Raw genomic sequence first — 21625 nt, forward strand, 5'->3', positions numbered from 1 at the left:
CCGCCTAGTGCACTTATAGCAGGCACCAGCAGCGGTAGAAATCCGCCCTTTTTCTTGTTCTTTCGTTGTATCTTGCGCTTGCGAGACCTGGTCCGGCGACGAGCACCCATTCCTAATTTCGTCTTTGCCTTCATGATTTTAGATACGCCCCACGCTGCGAATTTCTCTCCTAGTCCCGCGTCCGACGATTTGCTTATTTCCTCGGCTTCCTGTGCCAATATCTGATCTGCTCTGTGCCTAGATTCCAGATCCTTGCTTAATGAATATGCGATATCGTGCTGCTTGCACTTTTCGTCCAGAGAATTAATGCCCACGTCACCACGAGCTAACCTTTTCGCTAGTTTAGTCCTGGGGCCGCAAAATCTGTAGCCGGGAATGTGTAGCTCGAATGGTAGGTTGTTTATCAGCGAGTTTACGAGTCCCGCGCCGATGTGTTTTTTGTTCTTACCTCTTCGAGACATTACATGCAACTGACCTAAAATCAATAAATACGATTGCTCTTATAGAATTTTCGTCAGTACGATGGAGGTAGTCAAGCAGGATGTTTGTTTGCCAGTGTGCATTACGCAGGACGATGACACTATCGGTCGTGAATCACGACATGGCGTATTATTACCGTCCACCGTACGTTGCATCATAGCGGGACCGTCAAACTGTGGCAATACTTGTGTTTTACTGAGTTTACTGGAGGAGCCAAACGGTCTTCGGTTCGAGAACGTTTACTTGTATTCCAAGTCGTTGCAACAGCCAAAGTACCAGCGCTTGGCCGCCGTTCTACGCTCGGTGGATGGTCTGGAGTATTTTCCGTTTAGCGATAATACCGATGTGGTGTCTACCGACGAAGCAAAGCCTAATTCCGTGTTTGTGTTCGATGATGTGGCTTGTGAGAAGCAAGGCATAATACAAGAGTACCTACTTTTCCATGGGCAGACACGCCAAGGTAGACTGCGTATACCTGTGTCAGACGTACGGGAGAATACCCAAACATTTGCTGCGAGATAATGCGAATGTCATAGTTTTGTTTCGCATGGACGAACTTAATTTACGCCACGCTTACGACGATCACGTAAACACCGACATGACGTTTCAGGAATTCAAAGACATGTGTTCCTTGTGTTGGAAAGACGAACACGGATTCCTAGTCATCGTAAAGGACTGGCCGCTATATAAGGGCAGGTACAGACAGGGTTTCGATCAGTTTATCGTCAAACATGAATCATAGCATTTCTAAATTTGGACGCAGCAGTCGAGCTCCGCGTACCGAACTATGCACCGTGAAACACGATGCTGAAATACGTAAATACATTTCGCTACTTGGCCAAGAAATAAAACGAGCAAAAGACGAAATAATAGTGTACCTCGTAGCCATAGACCAGCGACTGGAAGCTTCGGATTCTCGAATTCGCGACATGATCGAAGTTTCGAATGCACAAAGACGCGACGACCTAAAGTCTCTTCTGTCAAAACTTAATTCACGTCTGGTGTCTAAAGGTGCTTCGAAATAAAAACAAAATTATGGATGTTAACACCGATTTGGCTAAGCAACTGCACGATGTCATCGAGGCCATACGAACAAAGTACTTGCTCGCCAAGCAACATAGATTAAGCGACGAGGTTCGAAGAGAGGAAAAATTGAAGCCCTTGAGTACACGTCTGGATAGTTTCATAGCCAGGCGAGGGGACGTCGAAAACGAGAAACCGACTAAAATCGAAATAAAAGAAGAGCCGCAAACTACGTCCACGGGCAAACGAAAGCGAAGTCCACAATTAACAGACGATTCCAACGTATCTACTAGCGAAGACGAAGTTCGTGTCGGTCGAACTCTTAGGAAGAAACCTCGAAATAAAAAAGGTTTCGAAGTCGGTCCTCTCGCTAGCGAGTACCTGGCCTCCTCTGTGCCTCGAAACAGCGATGCGGCGTATGGCGTGCATAAACGAGGTAGTAAATGGGTGCTTGGTTCGAAGGAGGTACATTTCGTGCCCGGCGATAATATTGAATGTGGAAAAGAGGTGATAAAACTTACTCGTGGATTATGCGAACTTTTGTTTCGTAAAAAACCGCGGCGATATTCAGAGGTAGATTTGCGAAAATATAGAAGATTACTGGATGCTTCCAACGCCATTTACGCGAAAAATGACCCGAAGACGGGTCGTTTCAAAGATTATGAACATGAGAAATATCCTTTGATAGCTAGTCTTTTCTTGGACATCGAAGGGGCCGGACTTTATAAACTCGACACTGGTAGAAAATTGGACTATGTATATTATGACGACCCCAATGAAATAGTTGATCGTCTTAGACTGCTGCAGGCATCTCAGAGTGTGGGAAATAATTCGCACACCAACGAAATCGCTTCCATACTTGAAGAATTACGTGAAGCGGGATATATTGAATAGTAGTCATGTCAAAGTTTGCCATTGCGGGCGAGTTGCATAAACCCGCAAGACGTAATTATCCACGTCGAAAAATCAAAATCAAAGGATTGGACGACAATTGGCAGTCTGACCTGATCGAAATGTGCGAATATTCGCGTGTGAACAAGGGCTACAGGTACATTCTCATAGTCATAGACACCTATTCAAAGTTCCTGTGGGCTAGACCCTTAAAACGGAAAACCGCCGTGGAAGTTACGAGTGCCATGGCGAATATTTTGAAACATAAACGAAGACCTTTGTTACTGCAGACGGACGACGGGAAAGAATTCTACAATGCATCATTCAAGTCATTGATGAAAAAGTACAACATCAATCACTACTCTACGTTTAGCGGTGTCAAAGCGTCAATGGCGGAACGTGTGATTCGTACGATGAAGAATAAACTGTATAGGAATTTTACAGCGAACGGTAATTACAAGTGGCTGAGTTTACTTCCTAAACTCGTACGGGAATACAATTCTACTGTGCATTCTACAACGAAACTCAGGCCGAAGGACGTAAAGGACAATCGACTGCTTCGAACTGTGTACTCCAAGACGAATATACTAGATTCGCGAAAGAAAAAAGCGAATATCGGCGACATTGTGCGGATTTCGAAAAATCGCGGAATTTTTCACAGACCTTACAAGGGGAATTGGACTGGTGAACTTTTTCGTGTATGTAGAATAAAAAATATGTATCCACGTACTTATTTTTTCGAGGATCTGAGAGGAAAACGTATAGCAGGAGCGTTTTATGGAAAAGAGATTATGAAAACTAAATTTCCAGATACTTTTCTCGTTGAAAAAGTGTTACGACGTAAGAAGGGTAAGGCATTAATACGGTGGTTGCATCATGGACCAGAGTTTGACTCGTGGATTGATGAAAAGGATATTTTAAAACAATGAGTTTGTGTAAAAAAATTTTTGTAAAAAACTTGTGTATAAAAGATATTTTGTATAAATAAATCTTTGTATGTAATAAATTGTATTTTTTTTAAATTTCTGTACGTGTATATATGCGTCATGCGGGGAGCGTGCGAGAAGCGCGACCGCTCCGGCCGAAAGACGTTGGACGACTGTCGTGGCTTTTACCCCCTCCACAGCGCCTGTGGTGGTGGTGGGGGTCTGGCGCCCCCTGGCCGCGGCGGTGGAGGCGGGGTGGAGGTGGTGAAGATCTTAGTTTGCAAAAATTTCCCTCCTCTCCCCTGGACCATGCTGGTGCATCTTCCCCCTCCATGTGGCTCGCTGGAGCGTGGGACCCGGCGCTGGGGGCAGAGACCTAATGTCCTCTTCAAGGACTCGTGTGCTGGTCGCCACATGCTAACAATATATTACAACATTATTTTATAAAGAATTACTTTTAATTTTCTTTACAGGTATAAAGTTATAAAGAATTAATTTTCTTTACAAGTATAAAGTCATAAAGATGTATAAATTTTTTTACAAGTATAAAGATGTATAATTTTTTTTTCCAAGTATACAGATGAATAATTTTTTTTTCAGAGTTAAAGATGTACTGTTATAAATTTCCAAGTATAACGATGCATAATTTTTTTAAGTATATATTTTTTCAAGTAAAAACATGAAGAGATATTTTTTTTTGTTTTTAAAACAATGTGTGTATAGTGACTCGGGGATTTATTATTATGATAAAACACAAACATTAAAAATATTTTTTTTTCCATTATATTTTTTCTGCGTATTCGTACATACATATATATTAGTTTTTACCTCAATTCCTCCTCCCCCCCTACCGAGTACCTTGTTCGTGACGAGTAGACGTAAAGTACAATTTTTTAATACATTCTTTATCATCAAAAACATTATAAGATTTTTTTATTTAGTTTTGTAGAGGTACATTGAAAAAAAATTTCTTCATTACAAAGTTTTTTGTAAAGATACAAAAAACGAAATAATTATAAGAGTAGTGGTGGGGGGAGGTTATTACGATGAAAAATAATAAATTAAAAAAAGGGTGGTGGGGGAGGGGCGGAGCGTCGTTTGCGAGAAAAAAAAATTCGGGAGGGGGTGGGGTGGAAAGGGGGGGGGGCGTGTAAGTTCGTATATGCGTTGGTAAAAGTGGTGGGGGTCATTCTGCCTCCAGCCACCGCGGGGGAAGGATCGGTCGCCATTTTTATTTTTTTTGCCTCTGTCGGGTTCGAACCGAGAACTCCAAGCTCCGTGTCGAAAAAGTAACTTTTTTTTAATAATTTATTAAAATTTTATTATTTAAATTTTTTTATAAATTAAAAAAAAAATCGTTAAAATCGGATAATAAATAAAAAAGTTAAAGATGGCGGCCGTAACGAAAATTGCAACGGTGACGTCATCATCCAATATGGCGGAAAACACATCACCGAAATTTTCGAGAAAACACAATTACGTCATCCAAAATAGCGGATCCAAGATGGTGGATCCAAAATGGCCGCCGTGATCTACTTGTCCCATTACGTTATGTCCCGTTACGCTGTGTCCCGTTACGCTTATCAAAGATGACCGCCGTGACGTCAGAATCCAAGATGGCCGCCGTGACGTCAGAATCCAAGATGGCGGACGCCGACACCACCACCACCACCGCCTGGCGCCTGTTTCCGGACCGGCCAATATATACTACTTTAAGTAGCTAATAAAATTACGTTGGGCACAACAGATACAAAAGTTCAATTGTTAGGAGATAAAAATAAATTTAGCTAGTTCAGTATTCGTCGGTTCGCATGAAATTCAATATCCTTCAAGACTTCTGAGTGAAGTCGTACAACATATTAATCGTGCCATAATTCCAAGAAAACTAGAGGCTTTAGGATTATTCAAAGGCGATACATTTAAAACAATTAGGATAATCAAACAGCAGATGATCACTACCTCAAATAGTGCTATGATTCGGTGACGCGACTGCTCAGGATTCAACATAGCATATAGTCATACCTGAAGATTTGATGATATATGGTTTTAGATAAAGCCCCAATAAAACCATTACTCTCAGAGCTTCGCCGAAGCTCGGGCGTATATTCCTTGCCAATTTGAGAGACGTAGCGATGCTATATAATATTTAAAATGTCACGTCGGCAAGGCCCGACGCGACAACCCACACAAGCCACAAGATGGCACACCGAAGTTTTTTTCTCTTCCCTTACAAAATTAATAGCGTCTATAACCAACAATGTCTTTAAAAGATCCGCCGATCTATCGGCCAATCACCGGCCTTGAATTAAGCATTTAAAAGATATTGCATTTAACATTATTAACATAGAGAAAGGTTGCGAAGCTCAAAGCAATTATCCAAAACAAATATAAAAGTTAATTAACATGAAAGATATATAAATTTGTGACAAACAAAAATGTAAACAAATACTGAAAAACATAAATAAATTATTTTAAATTAAAGTTTCAGTGTTCTGTGATCTGATGTAGTATCACAGTACACCTCGGTCCCGGATACCTACATTTATTAACTCGGGTTTGAAGTCCCGAAAGATCAACGAATTCAGATGAAAAATGGATAAGGTAAATAAAATTTAAACTTTTGAAAAAAAAATGAAGTTATCATTGCATTTAAATTTAACTGAAACAAAAATATATATGTAAAATTTTAACGCCTGATATTATAGTCCTAATAAGCATAACTAACTTTAAATTAATTTTAGTTTCGCCATCGGATCTTCCATGGCGGGCAAGAGAGAGAGGGGGTTTGAACATGGGTCGTCCAAAGGGTGAGTGCTGGGGATCTAACCCAGGGACAATCGGTGGTCATAGGATGTTTCACCTAGAGGACCGGGTCGTGGCTCGTTGGCCCAGAGGGGCCTTACTTCTGCGCTGCTCGGTGGCTAGCTTGACCTTGCTCGACTCTTAGGAAATACACAAAAAACTAAACCTTAATTCCACCTTGCAAGTCACAATTGCAAAGCAATGTAAAATCAAATCATCATAATGATGCAAAATAAACTACTTACTTTGGGAAAAGTGCAAAAGAAAAATTTAAACCGTAAAATTTTGTACGCATAGATGTACGAGCTGCAGTGCTCAGTTTTCTGTACTTAGCTGTAAATCACCTGATAATAAAAAACTTAATGTTAAAAAATAATGGTTTACTAAAAAAATCATAATTACAAAAATTATTATTCACTTACTTTCAGAAGTTTAAACTTTATAGCTTAGTTGTCTACATGTTAGTCGATGTAAAAAGAAAGAACTCTATCTAAAAAAAAAAAATCATCATCGCATTGCTAGCATAGGATAAACGTGGGGGATATTCGACCGACCCACCGAAAATTTAATTTAGTAAACCTTACATTGAAGGCAAGAGTGACTGCACCTCTCGTTGGGTGATCATGAAATCAATCTAAACAAAAACTAGGCACATGGATGGGTGATTATATATGTAGTGTGTGGTAACACCATTAAATGATATGGCTAAGTATTTTCACGTTGCTTGTGAACGATGCAAATGGATTAGAGTGCTTGTGTATTTTACTTAAGAGAATATTGTTAGTTTATATTATGTAACGAATGGACCCTTTTTTAGATTCATTTAATGTATTATTTAAAAAAATCAATAGTCAAGTTCAAGATTCTTAGAAAATGTAAACAATGGCAGTATATTAACATGAGCTAAAACAAAATATGTTGGCCTGGGGGTGGAAACTGCGATGACAGTGAAAACGATGCTCTACTGAGCCCGCAGGCAGGACTGGACGTTGGTGAAAATGACTCGAGATCATGCCCTGGGGTGCTCACGTCAGGCGAGATCTTAGAAACAGCCTGCCATGATAGTTTGCAGTACATAGCAGTTCTTGTCATGGCTCGGAGGCGAATTACAGGCGACGTACATGCACAAAGGCGGGTATAAGATGATAGTGCTTTCTGGGTCATTAGATGGTTGGCAAATTAGATTTAATGCTGGGAAAGATTTAGGAGAAAGGTCTGACAAAGATTAAACGGGAGTGTACAGGAGGCGGAAAAAGTTTAAGTTCTTGCAGCAAAAGAATAAAATGTCTGGCAACAGAATTTTTCAAAAATTCATATTTAGAATTGTGCCAAAAATACTAGTTAACAGCACAGTACCATTGATTTTTTTAAATTTTCCATGTCCCATTTACAAAACACTATTGATATTAATAATTATTTGTTTAGAACTTTTTGAAATTTTTTGAATATTTGAATAAAAGTTATAGATTCGCAGCATAGCAGTCAAGATGTGCAACAAAATTATGGATGCTATATTAGCTGATGATCTGGTGATCGACGGTAGTGTGGTCTTACGGGTAACAAGTAAAGCGAGATAGTGGTAGTTAATTCTAGCAGAAGAGAAGAGAATTCAAAATCACAGCCTGTATGGCTTCCATGAAGACATAACGGTGGAAGTGAAATATACCTTGTAAGTAGTCGTGGGGCCCAGTCACGTGGTAAATATTGCATAGCAAATGAGTGTTGTCTTGTATTTACAATTATTACATCCAGGAGGGGCTTGATATAATCCAGTGTGACATAGTTTTTCTTCATTTAAATTTTTTAATTAAAACATTTATCAAAATATTTATAACTTTTGACTTATTTCTATAGTGTTATCAAATATGTAAAGATTTTTCCTCCGTGCTTGAAATGAGTACACTCAAGTCTAAGGCATAAGTACCTTTTTTATTTAATAATTATTACATTTTTAGAATAAAATATTTTTTTCAGGTAAAAAAACATGATCTAGGTGACAAATTTTACCTGATGAGCCTAATTTCAGTTGAGATACAAGTCAAAATGTCAAGACCATGAGCTAGCATCTGACATCAAATTTTTTGAGGAAAAGTAAGCCACTTTTAAGACTTTTCAAGACGCTAGAAATTTGGGAATATAGAATGGAAATTTTTTCTTAAGAATGTAAATTTTCCTGGGAAACTTTGAGACTGAGGAATTTTGAGTCTTCTTTTGGAGAAATTTTGAAGGGCAAAGGTCAGTATAGATTCTAAATGATGGCTGGTCATTCACCCGCATCTCGCTTCTCAGCCTGAAGCCTGTATTGGAAACGGCTATTGCATACTACTTATACATATTAGAGATCTAAATATAGATAATGGACATTTTATATAGTATGTTTTATGTGCGCAGTTTTGTTACTCCAAACAGTTTAAGTACATTCAGAGATTATATTTGATACCTCATACCAGAAGGCTTAGTAACAGGCGACAAAGCAATTTTAAAAACATTTCTGCCTAAAGTGTGACTATAACCTACATCTCCATGAATATTTGTTGTGCGCTGACCCTTTCGACAAACAAGGCAATTTTTTAGATTTTTGTCCGTCACTTTATTTATCATGCACGATCTAAATGTGTGTTGGCGACAAATGTCTAGTCGTGCCACACCACGGGCTGTGTTCCAGTGTGCAACAGGACGCAGTCCGGCATCACGGCAGTGTTCGGGCCGCAGTCGGCCGACTGCAAGGGCGTCGTGAGCTCCATCTGCGGCCTCGTGCGGCTGCCCAACCTCCAGACCAGCTGGGACGTGAGCGCTGACTCGCACAGCCCCGGCACCCTGAACCTGCACCCTCACCCGGACCTGCTGGCCCAGGTCGCGTGTTGCCCTCCGCTGCCAGCGTTTTAGCATTTCAGATTCACTACAGGGAACATACTCATCATTATAAAGAGATTTTAATGAACATTCAATGTATAAATGGCCCTTACATGGTATATAAGAGTATATCTTGCTTATCTTTTCAAAATTTCTTAAAGTTGTGCGATAATGTTTTTCATTATAATGAGTATAAAATGTAAAGCAATTTTATCCTAATTTCCTTACTAGACAGTGGATTTATTTATTTTTTTTTTTGACGAAAACAAATACAAATCTTCTGCGAGAGCATATACAATATGATTACAATTTGATTTGATTTCAGGCTTCTGGAATGTTTTTTATTTAAAATTTCATAGTTTAAATTTTCAGGTGAAGTATACCAGATTATGTCCAAGTGATCTATCACGTGGCCAATTACAAAGGCCAATGAATCGTAGTGCGTTTTCAGTGGAAGAAAATAAGAAAAAAATAATTTTCTATTCTTTGTAATAATTACATTCCAACTGCAATTTCAAAATACAAAAACCGATACCTACATAAAAATATGTAATTATAAAAATGCAATTTTAATAGTCAGTTTGGAGGTATGAGAGGATTGCAATCTTTGAAGATCTATTAGTCTATCATCTCTTGAATATCTCAGGTGATTATCTATTACGAAACTAGTCAGCTTGAACTAACTAAGCGCCTGCAGTTTGGCTCGACCAAGTAGGACACCAGTGGTAGTCTGTCTGTCCCACAGGCTGTATTCGATGTTGTCAAATACCTGGAGTGGAAGACCTTCGCCGTCATCTACCAGCGACACGACGGCCTGATGCGCCTGCAGGAGGTGTTCAAGTCTCTGGACAAGTGGATGGTGACGAGTGTGTACCAGCTGGCCGAGGACGGCGACTACAGGTACCTGCTGCGCTCCTCACCAGCAGCACGGCACTGCCATCCATTTGTAGAATACGTATTTCACTTTTTAAATTATAGATTATTTTTTAAACTGAAAATTAAAATTTTTTCCCTTCGAAACACTAATTTTTTTTTTGTGTGTTAAGTATATTATGAACTGTATAAATTTTTATGCATAAATTTTTGCATGATTGATTTCGATACTGGAGCGGAATCGTAAACCAATACACAATTTTACGAACCAATGAACCCAATAATTAACCTGACATCACCACAATTATCTTTGGGAATGGAAAGTTACAAGTATGCTGCTACCTTACGCAATTCTGCTGGCTCAGCCCACAGTTGGGTCACGAGCCACTAGCAACGGCGCCTCGCTACCCACCCGACACTTTCTCATTGAACTGTCTGTGGCCCTGAGGGTTCGATACATTTCCGAGCCCGCATGAGTTAAGTGACGTAAGTAGTATGTAAAAGGGGCTCGTGCGCCAGGCTCCAGGGTGAGGTGCCAGAGGTGACGACCGCCATCTTGGATTCTGACGTCAAGACGGCCATCTTAAATGACTGTGACCTTGAACTTGACCTTGGCCTTAAATATTTGCCAAAATTGTCCAAAATTTTCCCACAAATCCTCAAAAATCGCCAAAATATCATTTTGTTTTGGAAAAAAAAAATCCAAAAAATCTCCAAATATTCCTCAATTAAAAAATGAGTATTTCGAAAATCCTCAAAACTCTTTTTGCCTTAGAAAGAACACAAAATTCTAAGAAAGGCTTGAGGATCCATGTCTAAAGCCTCCGTTAAGCCATTTTTATGAATAGGGTTACCATGACCGCCATCTTGGATTATGATGTCACCGGTGCAATTTCTTTTATGGCCACAATCTTGAAATTCTTTATTTATCATCCGATTTTAATGAAAAAAATGTAAAAATTTATAAAAAATTTTATTCACAAAATTTTAATAAATACTATTTAAAAACATACATTTACGACATGGAGCTCGGAGTCCTCAGTAAGACCCGGTGAGAGCAAAAAAAAAATTGTGACCGATCCGTCCCTTACAGTGGCTTCTGGCAGACTGACCCCTACATTTTTTTCATAACATATATATCATTAGGTAGTATAACATCATGTCCGCCATCTTGAAAATCCGTAATTTTTATGTTAAAAAATAAGGAAAATTTTTAAAAATCATTAAAAAATAAATAAATCAAATTAAATAATAACAATCTTTAAAAACACCGTTGCACTTTTCGTTACGGCCACCATCTTAAAAATCCGTATTTTCAATACTAAAAATTTGGGAAAAATCCCTAAACTCATCAAAAAATTCACTCATTATAGAAATGATTGATTCAAATTTGGTTCAGTCCTGGATGATACAAAAAAATAAATTTTATGTACAAATACATCAAAAATGACATATACGAAAATAAAACACCACAAGTTCTTTCACAAACGTAATATTTATTACATAATATATATTTTACTACACGAACACTTGCGAAAGCTAGCAATATTATAAACATTTAGGTCCGCATAGACGTGAAATGGCTCATTTTAGCTCCAATCGGTTTATACTAGACAGAGTCCAACCAGAACTTTTACAGACATAGTCCTCCTCTTCTTGACAGAGTTTCTGGATACCGTTTTTAACAGTTTGCTTCACATCGTCAGAACTGTAAATTACTGCAGCCGATGTCTTGAATGCACACTTCTTCAATTTTTCATCGAATGGATACGGCTTTCCATATGTACAGTCCAACAAGTTATACTTATAAATTCCGTTTGTTGCTACATCATCAGTAAGCTGATTGATTATGTTCTGTCTGATATCAAGAAAATTACAAATGTATTTCGGCTCACTAAATGTATTTAGATAATAGTAGTCTTTCAATGTTCCACGAAATGCAGACTGCGCCAAGTAGAACCCATTATCGTTAACTTGTAATGCACCGAACACAGTCTTAGGTTAATTTTCATGTTCAGACGTCATAGCAATCGGTTGCTGCACATCTGTTGTCTTGCTTGTACGCTTACAAGTCTTCAATCTAAAGGAGGAGTCGTAATTTCTGCAAGTAGTTCAGCAGTAGGCACATGGCACATTGCATTTGTTCGCATGATGTCACATACTGTCAATTCGAGTAAATCATTTATGACACTCATCACATCGAAACTTCATGCGAGAAGGATTCTTCTTGCATTTGCTCCGCTCATGTCTTCGTGCATCATGGGAAAATGCGAACGACGTATCACAGTAGCTGCAAGGATACCGTAGTGATGACGACTAGCCTTTCAGACAGAGCCAGATACTGATGTTGCCACAGTTGTACCATTTCCAGGAATACTCTTTTGAACATCAATGCATCGTTGTTGTATAGAAAACTTTACTTTTTGCCGCATAGCAGGACCTTTACATGTCTTCATGTGCGTTTTCATATTATCTTTTCTGGAAAACTTCTTTTGACATTTCTCACAACCAAACATGTTGCGAGGAGGTTTCTTAGCACATTCTCTCTTCTCGTGTCGCCGTGCATTGCTGATGTTTGAGAAAATCTTGTTGCAGTAACGACATAGATGTTCGTTAGTTGTTGACGATTCTCCATCCATTGAAGTCTCCATCGATAGCAAAACAGCGTTCGTCGAGGTTTCCTGTACAGCCAACGCTACCGGCATTAAAGTCTCTTCTGCTGGTGGTATCGTGACTGTTGAAGTCTCCTCCAGTGTTGACATCGTCGTTGCCAACGGGATCTGCTCAACCAACGTCGTCGCTGACGTCATTGGTTCCCGTAGTCGATGGTACAATCTCCATCGAGTTCATCGTTAAAGATGGTAAAGATGCCATCGAGGTCTCAAGAACAGGTCATTGACACGACTTATGCACCAGATGAAACAAACTAGGTGATCCTTACACCGTCGAAGACAGTAACAAACTGAGTGACCTGCAGTCTAGAACACGCTTATATACTTGCACCCTATGGAATAATACGCTAGTCAAATAAAGAACCATTTACTATAATACTCGAATCAAAACAACATTGAAAAAAGAAGCACACAAAAAAAAAGATAACTCAATTGACGCGCAATACATGCATTGTTAACACCCAATGAAAACAATGTACGCAATGTATGCAATGACCACACAATGTTCACACAGTTTAAGCATTCAATGAAAAGGAAGCAAATTTTGGAAGCACAATCAAAAAGAGTAGTATGTAATAGGGCATCCGGACACAGGCTTCAGGCTGAGGTGCGAGGTGCCGAGCCACATCTCTGAATTATGACGTCACGGCGGCCATCTTGGATGAGTGTAACGGGACACAGCGTAATGGGACAAGTAGGACATTGACCTTTGACCCTCAAAACTAGTCAAAATTGGGCAAAATTTGCCCAAAATTCCTCAAAAATCGCCAAATTTTCCATTTTTATGAAAAAAAATTCCGCCAAAAATTCTCAAAAAATTCCACAAACCAAAAATTAGGATTTCGATAATCCTCAAAAGTCGTTTTGCCCTAGAAAGAACCCAAATTCCTAAAAGAGGCTTAAAACTCCTAAGAGACAGCCGCTTTAAGCCTCTGACGTCATCTAGGATTATAACCGCCATTTTGAATTATGACATCACCGTTGCATTTTCGGTTACGGTCACCATCTTTGAAATCCTTATTTATTATCCGATTTTAATGAAAAAAATTCAATTAATAAAAATTTAATAAAAATATTAAAAAATGTACTTTTACGACACGGAGTTCGGAGTCCTCGGTTCTAACCCGGCGAAGGCAAAAAAATTAAAAATGGCGGCCGATCCTTCCCTTATGGTGGGTGCTGGCAGACTGACCCCCACCACTTTGTTCATAGCATATATATCGCCAGTTAGCATGACGTCATGTCCGCCATCTTGAAAATCCGTAATTTTAATGCTAGAGATTCGGGAAAAAATTTAAAAATCATTAAAAAAATTTATCAACCTAATTAAATAATAAAAAAATCATTAAAACCACCGTTGCACTTTTCGTGACGGCCGCCATCTTGAAATCACCCGCTGGAGATCACCATCTTGTTTTCGTCCGCTAGAGTGTGCTGATACCATGTTAGCATAATTATCTGGTCACCACACCTTTGACCTTGACCTTGAATTTTGACCTTGACCTTGAACATTGACCTTGACCTTGAAATTTGACCTTGACCTTGAAATTTGACCTTGACTTTGAAATTTTACCTTCACCTTGAACTTAGACCTTGACCTTGAAATTTTACCTTGACCTTAAAATTTGACCTTGACCTTGAAATTTGACTTTGTCATTGAAATTTGACTTTTTCCTTGTCGACCATCATGGATCCGAAATTTTATGTTCAGTACATGCTACCAGGAGCTACCACCTGCTGGAGTACACAATCTTGTGTGTGTACTCGTATTATAGAGTAAATTTCCATCTGGATAATTTTATTCTAACCCACTACAGTGCAGTAATCATTTATTACCGAAGTGTCCCCGCCATCTTGAAATTTGGGCGCCATCATGAATTCATGTAATAATGTAGCTATAAAACCGGGAAAAAATCCAAAAATCATCAAAAAAATCACTCATTAACTTACATATTGATTCGATCCGCTCCAGTCCTTGGTTCGATACTCGATCGATGCAATAATGTTTAACTTTATGAAAAAAATAATAATTTCAATAAACCACGTTCAACATTCTCAAAGAGACTTTAAATCCTCTACTACCATTATCATATCAGACATCAAGACCAACATCTTGGAATATTCGTAATAATTAACCTAGAAATTCATGAACAAGATAAAAATTCATTTAATAAATTTGCAAATAATATACTGATTAATTAGGTCGACTAAGGTCCTTGGCACGATCCTGGACGAAGCTAAAATAAATTTAATTTAAATACCAGAAAAGTGTAAGGTTCGAGAAACTAAACAACACAAAGTCTTTTACAAACATAATATTTATTACACAATTTCTATCCTACTACAGGATCACTTGCGAAAGCCAGCAATCTTATAAACATTTAGCTCTGCATAGACGTGCAACGACTACTTCTTAGCTCCAACAGCTCCAAATGCTCCAACTGCCTTTTCTTTCAACAGCTCCAATGATATTGGGCTACAATGCTACGAGTCTAAGAGACTACGAGACTACAAGGTTACGAGTCTAAAAGGATCTAGCTGGTTCCGAGTTATACATGGCTGCGAGACTGCATGACTAAAAGACCGCATGGCTACGAAACTACATGCCTATGAAGCTACATGGATACAAGTCTACCCGACTCCAACACGCAATGTACACACAGTACACACAGGAAACTGAACGTACACACAGTACACACAGGAAACGGAACGTGTACACACAGTACACACAGGAAACGGAACGTATACATACAGTACACACAGGAAACGGAACGTACACACAGTACACACAGGAAACGGAACGTACACACAGTACACACAGGAAACGGAACATATACACAGTACACACAGGAAACGGAACGTACACACAGGAAACGGAACGTACACACAGTACACACAGGAAACGGAATGATCACACATACAGTAGCGGAAACACACACACAGGCTTAGTTGGAAATCAGAATACATGAAATAAAAACATTAAATTTTTACTTTCAATATTTAATTACTTCTCAACATTACACAAATACAAGTAAAAGAAGCCATTATTGTATGTAGCCAGCTTTCCTCAGTTCTTTGAGTATGAAGGATATTTCTTTGATGCACGAATAGTTTCCTGCACAAAGCGAGCCATGTAGAAGTCTTAGCCGGTCAACCAATATGTTTGGATCTTTCCATGATGTGTTATCAATCTCTTCTACCACCATCTTACTTACTTGTTTATTATAAATACTTTTAATATCACAATCGTCCCAGTGATCAAAATAAGCATTATCAGATTTTTTTATTATAACACGATTTTTTCATCGTTTCGGTCTCAGGACATCGCCACATTCTTCGATCTTGTCAGCTCTAGGTGCTTCATCACAGTCTATGCCTTTGTCAACAGCCTCAGAGTCACTGTAAAAATCACTGTAGAAGACATCCTCTTCACCCATATTACCGTATGAATTCGCTATCGATGATGTCGAAGTGTCTTCGTCATCTTCATGCTTCCTTTTTAGGAGTCCATCATTTTTACAAAGAATGGAGTATCTACTGAATATAGGCTTGAATGTATTCTCACTTTTCACGGTGTTGATACTTCCATTAGTTTCAGTCTTCCCGAAGCCACTAGCATCCTTCAATTTATGTTCTTCCTCACGATCGGGTGAGCTAATACCATCACGCTCAGGACAAGGAAAATTATTGTCGTAATGCAGATCACTCTTCTTTAGTCTAGTGGATACATCGGTGTCCTCTATGCCGTAAGTAGTCTTGACTTTACATGTTCTACCATGTATTTTTAAGCTGTCAATTCGTGTTAACAACCTGCTACAACGATTACAGCTTAACATGTTGCGTAGTGGGTTTCTAGCACAATCATTCTTCTCATGACAAAATCCTTGCCACAGTATCTACAGCGGCTTCCTTCCGATTCAGCTGCAGATAACAAACCATGATCCATGGTAGCTTCTGTGACTAATGTTAGATACAAACTGTCAGTTTTCTCCAATTGGAACCTTTTCTTAAATAGAATTTTTTAAATATTTCATCAGCGAGAGTTAAGTTATCTAATGCAAAGCAAATTGATGCAAGTAGTTCTGGCTGTCATCAACAGATGTCGCCACGTGTTGCTTGCAGGTAAATAATATCTATTTCATTGATGTGGGATGCGGAATGCTCACTATCGATCGCAAAGGAAGGTTGGCTTCGCTATACTCCAAGGAGAAGGAAGTTCGTCCTTCCTGTTAGTGCTTCTTAGATTTCTCAGAGATTATTATTATTCGACTGAGTAATGATTTGTTTTTTCTTTAGATTTCCAGCTGAAAAAAAATTACAAGTAATGATTAAGTAGCAGAAGTTCACTAATTAAATGAAACCTTGAATAAAAATGACATGCCTCATTAAGTAAAAAAATCCTTCATGCAGAGATCAATTCCTCATGAGTAACCAGAAGCACTCGGAGAAAACCATCAGATGTCTAGTCAGGAATAATCAGAAGCACCCAGAGAAAACCATCAAAATATTTTTAAGAATAATCAGGAGCACACGGAGAAAACCACCATAATATTGTCAAGAATAATCGGAAGCACGTGGAGAAAACCATTAAAATATTGACAATAATAATCAGGAGCACACGAAAAAAACAACCATAATATTGACAAGAATGATCATGAGCACCCGGAGAAAACTACCATAATATTGACAAGAATAATCAGGAGCACACGGAGAAATCCACCATAATATTGACAAGAATAAACGGGAGCACACGGAGAAAACCACCATAATATTGACAAGAATAATCGGAAGCACACGGAGAAAACCACAAGTTTTCTTTGATATCATAAAATTACAAAAAAAAAATTTATTAAAAAATTAAAAATAAAAACGAAAAAAAATTCAAACATTCTGCTAGCTTGTGAACTTCTCTTTGATGTGCAAAGTTAGAGTTCTAGTACAAGCCAGAATCAGTCTGTGTGTACTATGTGTACATTCAGTTTCCTGTGTGTACTGTGTGTACATTGCGTGTTGGAGTCGAGTAGACTTGTATCCATGTAGCTTCATAGGCATGTAGTTTCGTAGCCATGCGGTCATTTAGTCATGCAGTCTCGCAGCCATGTATAACTCGGAACCAGCTAGAGCCTTTTAGACTCGTAGCCTTGTAGCCTCGTAGTCTCTTAGACTCGTAGCATTGTAGCCCAATATCATTGGAGCTGTTGAAAGAAAAGGCAGTTGGAGCATTTGGAGCTGTTGGAGCATTTGGAGCTGTTGGAGCTAAGAAGTAGTCGTTGCACGTCTATGCAGGGCTAAATGTTTATAAGATTGCTGGCTTTCGCAAGTGATCCTGTAGTAGGATAGAAATTGTGTAATAAATATTATGTTTGTAAAAGACTTAGTGGTGTTTTGTTTCTCGAACCTTACACTTTTCTGGTATTTAAATTAAATTTATTTTAGCTTCGTCCAGGATCGTGCCAAGGACCTTGGTCAACCTAATTAATCAGTATATTGTTTGCAAATTTATTTAATGAATTTTTAACTTTTTCCTGAATTTCTAGGTTAATTATACGAATATTCCAAGATGTTGGTCTTGATGTCTGATAGGATGATGGTAGTAGAGGATTTAAAGTCTCTTTGAGAATGTTGAACGTGGTTTATTAAAATTTTTTTTTTTTCATAAAGTTAAACATTATTGCATCGATCGAGTATCGAACCAAGGACTGGAGCGGATCGAATCAATATGTAAGTTAATGAGTGATTTTTTTGATGAATTTTGGATTTTTTCCCGGTTTTCTAGCTACATATTACATGATTTCAAGATGGCGCCCAAATTTCAAGATGGCGGGGGCACATCGGTAATAAATGATTACTGCACTGTAGCGGGTTAGAATAAAATTATCCAGATGGAAATGTATTCTATAATACAAGTACACACACAAGATGGTGTACTCCAGCAGGTGGTACCTCCTGGTAGCATGTACTGAACATAAAATGTCGGATCCATAATGGTGTACAAGGACAAAGTCAAATTTCAATGACAAAGTCAAATTTTTAAGGTCAGTGTCAAATTTCAAGGTCAAAGTCAAATTTTAAGGTCAAGGTCAAAGTCAAATTTCAAATTCAAGGTCAAATTTTAAAGTCAAGGTCAATTTTCAAGGTCAAGGTCAAAGTTTAAGGTCAAGGTCAATGATCAAGGTCAAGGTCAAATTTCAAGGTCAAGGTCAAAGGTGTGGTGACCAGATAATTATACTAACATGGTATCAGCACACTCTAGCAGACGAAAACAAGATGGTGATCTCCAGCGGGTGATTTCAAGATGGCGGCCGTCACGAAAAGTGTAACGGTGGTTTTAATGATCTTTTTATTATTTAATTAGTTTGATTAATTTTTAAAATGATTTTTAAATTTTTTCCTGAATCTCTAGCATTAAAATTACGGATTTTCAAGATGGCGGACATGATGTCATGCTAACTGCGATATATATGCTATCAACAAAGTGGTGGGGGTCAGTCTGCCAGCACCCACCACGAGGGAAGTATCGGTCGCCATTTTTAATTTTTTTGCCTTCGCCGGGTTAGAACCGAGGACTCCGAACTCCGTGTCGTAAAAGTACTTTTTTTATTATTTTTATTAAATTTTTATTAATTGAATTTTTTTATAAATTTTAAATTTTTTTTTATTAAAATCGGATAATAAATAAGGATTTTAAAGATGGCGACCGTAGCCGGAACTGCAACGGTGACGTCATAATTCAAAATGGCGTTCATAATCCTAGATGACGTCAGAGGCTTAAAGCGGCTGTCTCTTAGGAGTTTTAAGCCTCTTTTAGGAATTTGGGTTCTTTCTAGGGCAAAACGACTTTTGAGGATTATCGAAATCCTAATTTTTGGTTTGTGGAATTTTTTGAGAATTTTTGGCGGAATTTTTTTCCATAGAAATGGAAAATTTGGCGATTTTTGAGGAATTTTGGGCAACTTTTGCCCAATTTTGACTAGTTTTGAGGGTCAAAGGTCAATGTCCTACTTGTTCCGTTACGCGGTGTCCCGTTACACTCATCCAAGATGGCCGCCGTGACGTCATAATTCAGAGATGTGGCTCGGCACCTCGCACCTCAGCCTGAAGCCTGTGCCCGGATGCCCTATTACATACTACTAAAAAGGCAACACATTTTAGAAGCACCTTCATCAAAAAGGCAGCACATTTTGGAAGCACCATCAACAAAAAGACAGCACATTTTAGAAGCACCATCATCAAAAAGGCAGCACATTTTGGAAGCATCATCAATCTAAAGGAAACACATTCTACAAAACGAAAGATTATTTAACGAAAAGGAGGTACATTCTCACGTACATTCAACTCGGTAGGATGCGATCGTCAATGTTAAGTTATAACATAATGTCTCCATCAGTCTATGAATCCATCAGTTTGTAGTTCCATAAGACATTTCCTCCAATAGTCATTGTCTCCATTAGTCTTTGACTTCAACAGTCTCCAACAGTCAGCTCCAAAAGTCATTGGCTCCTACAGTAATTGGCTCCAACTGCCTTTTGTTTCAACAGCTCCAATGATATTTGGCTAGAATGCTACGAGTCTTAGAGACTATGAGGCTACAAGACTACGAGTCTAAAAGGATCTAGTTGGTTACGAGTTATACATGGCTGCGATACTGCATTGCTAAAAAGCCGCGTGGCTACGAAGCTACATGTCTATGAAGCTACAAGAACACAAGTCTCCTCAGCTCTAAATGACTGCAAGGCGACATGGCTACAAGACCACTTGGATACAAAGCTTCAATTCTGAAAAACTACAAGTCTCCTCAACTACCTACGAGTGTGTAAAGCTCCCACTACTCCAGCAGCATTATGTTATAAGATTACATGACTACTTGTTTACATAGCTACAAGTCTACGCTGCTACTTGGCTACGTAGCTACAAGTCTACGAGGCTCCAGGACATCGGACTACTTGACTACGAGTCCTGCGGTTACGAGACTACGTGAATACGAGTCTTCAAGTTTACGTGTTCGCGAGGCTATAGGACTACGTAGTTTCCAGAACACAAGGTAACGTGATTTTAAGGCTACTTAGTTACGTAGCTACAAGTCTACGAGGCTCCAAGACATCATGTCTACGAAGCTTCCAGAACACAAGGTTACGAGACTGCGAGGCTACAGGACTACGAAACTTCCAGGACACGAGGCTACGTGGCTATGAGACTACATGACTCTAACTGACTACAATAGCACAATTCAGTGTTGAGAGTTAATTTATCTCATGCAAACTAACCTGTTTAAAGTAATGTCGATTATTGTCTACAGTTGACACCACATGTTGCTTACAGGTAAATATTATTTAGTTCTTTTATGTGGGATGCGGAATGCTCACTAACGATCGCAAAAGAAGGATGGCTTCGCTAGACACTAAGGAGAAGGAAGTTCGTCTTGCATGTTAGTGCTTTACTGATGTCTCATCGTGTATTATTTGACTGAGTAATGGTTGTTTATTTTTTTTATTTCCACCTGGTAAAAAAAAATTGCATTTGATGATTTATTAGCAGAAATTCTCGAATTAAATGTAACTCCAAATAAAATGTCATCACTCATTAGGTAAAAAAATCCTTCATGCAGAGGGCGGTTTCTCAGAATAGACAGAAGCACTTGAAGAAACCACAGGAATAATCAGGAACACACGGAGAAAACCATCATCATATTGACAAGAATAATCAGGAGCAAACGTATTGACCAGAATAATCGGGAGCACACGGAGAAAACCATCACACTATTCTTTGATATCATAAAATAACACAAAAAAACATTTCATAAATAAAAATAAAGAAAGAAAGATATTTACAAAAAAAAATACACAAAACAGATTCTGCTAGCTTGTGAACTTCTCATTGTTGAGCCAAGATAGAGTTCTATTACAAGCCAGAATTTTATTTATTTTTTGTTTTTTACCAGGTGGAAATAAAAAAATAAACAACCATTTCTCAGTCAAATAATATACCATGAGCACATGAGCAACAGTCTTAACACCCAGCGCCCTAGTTTACCGAGCTGGTTCGGATGGTTAAACAGCCAACTGAGCGCTTGATTGTCCGTGAACAGATCTAATTCGTGACAATCGA

At 38.6% G+C, this 21625-nt stretch overlaps 1 protein-coding gene across 6 annotated transcripts in view; it reads left to right on the plus strand.

The window, feature by feature from the left end:
* LOC134533325 (glutamate receptor ionotropic, kainate 2-like) overlaps positions 1–21625 on the plus strand; it is a 406907-nt gene that overhangs the window by 123223 nt on the left and 262059 nt on the right. For all 6 annotated transcript variants that reach the window (XM_063370828.1, XM_063370827.1, XM_063370832.1 and 3 more), the window contains 2 exons: positions 8788–8975; positions 9721–9875. In XM_063370828.1, the coding sequence (XP_063226898.1) occupies positions 8788–8975; positions 9721–9875 (343 nt within the window). The remainder of the gene's footprint in view (positions 1–8787; positions 8976–9720; positions 9876–21625) is intronic.

The sequence above is a fragment of the Bacillus rossius genome, chromosome 6, assembly GCF_032445375.1.
Source record: "Bacillus rossius redtenbacheri isolate Brsri chromosome 6, Brsri_v3, whole genome shotgun sequence".
NCBI lineage: Eukaryota > Metazoa > Arthropoda > Insecta > Phasmatodea > Bacillidae > Bacillus > Bacillus rossius.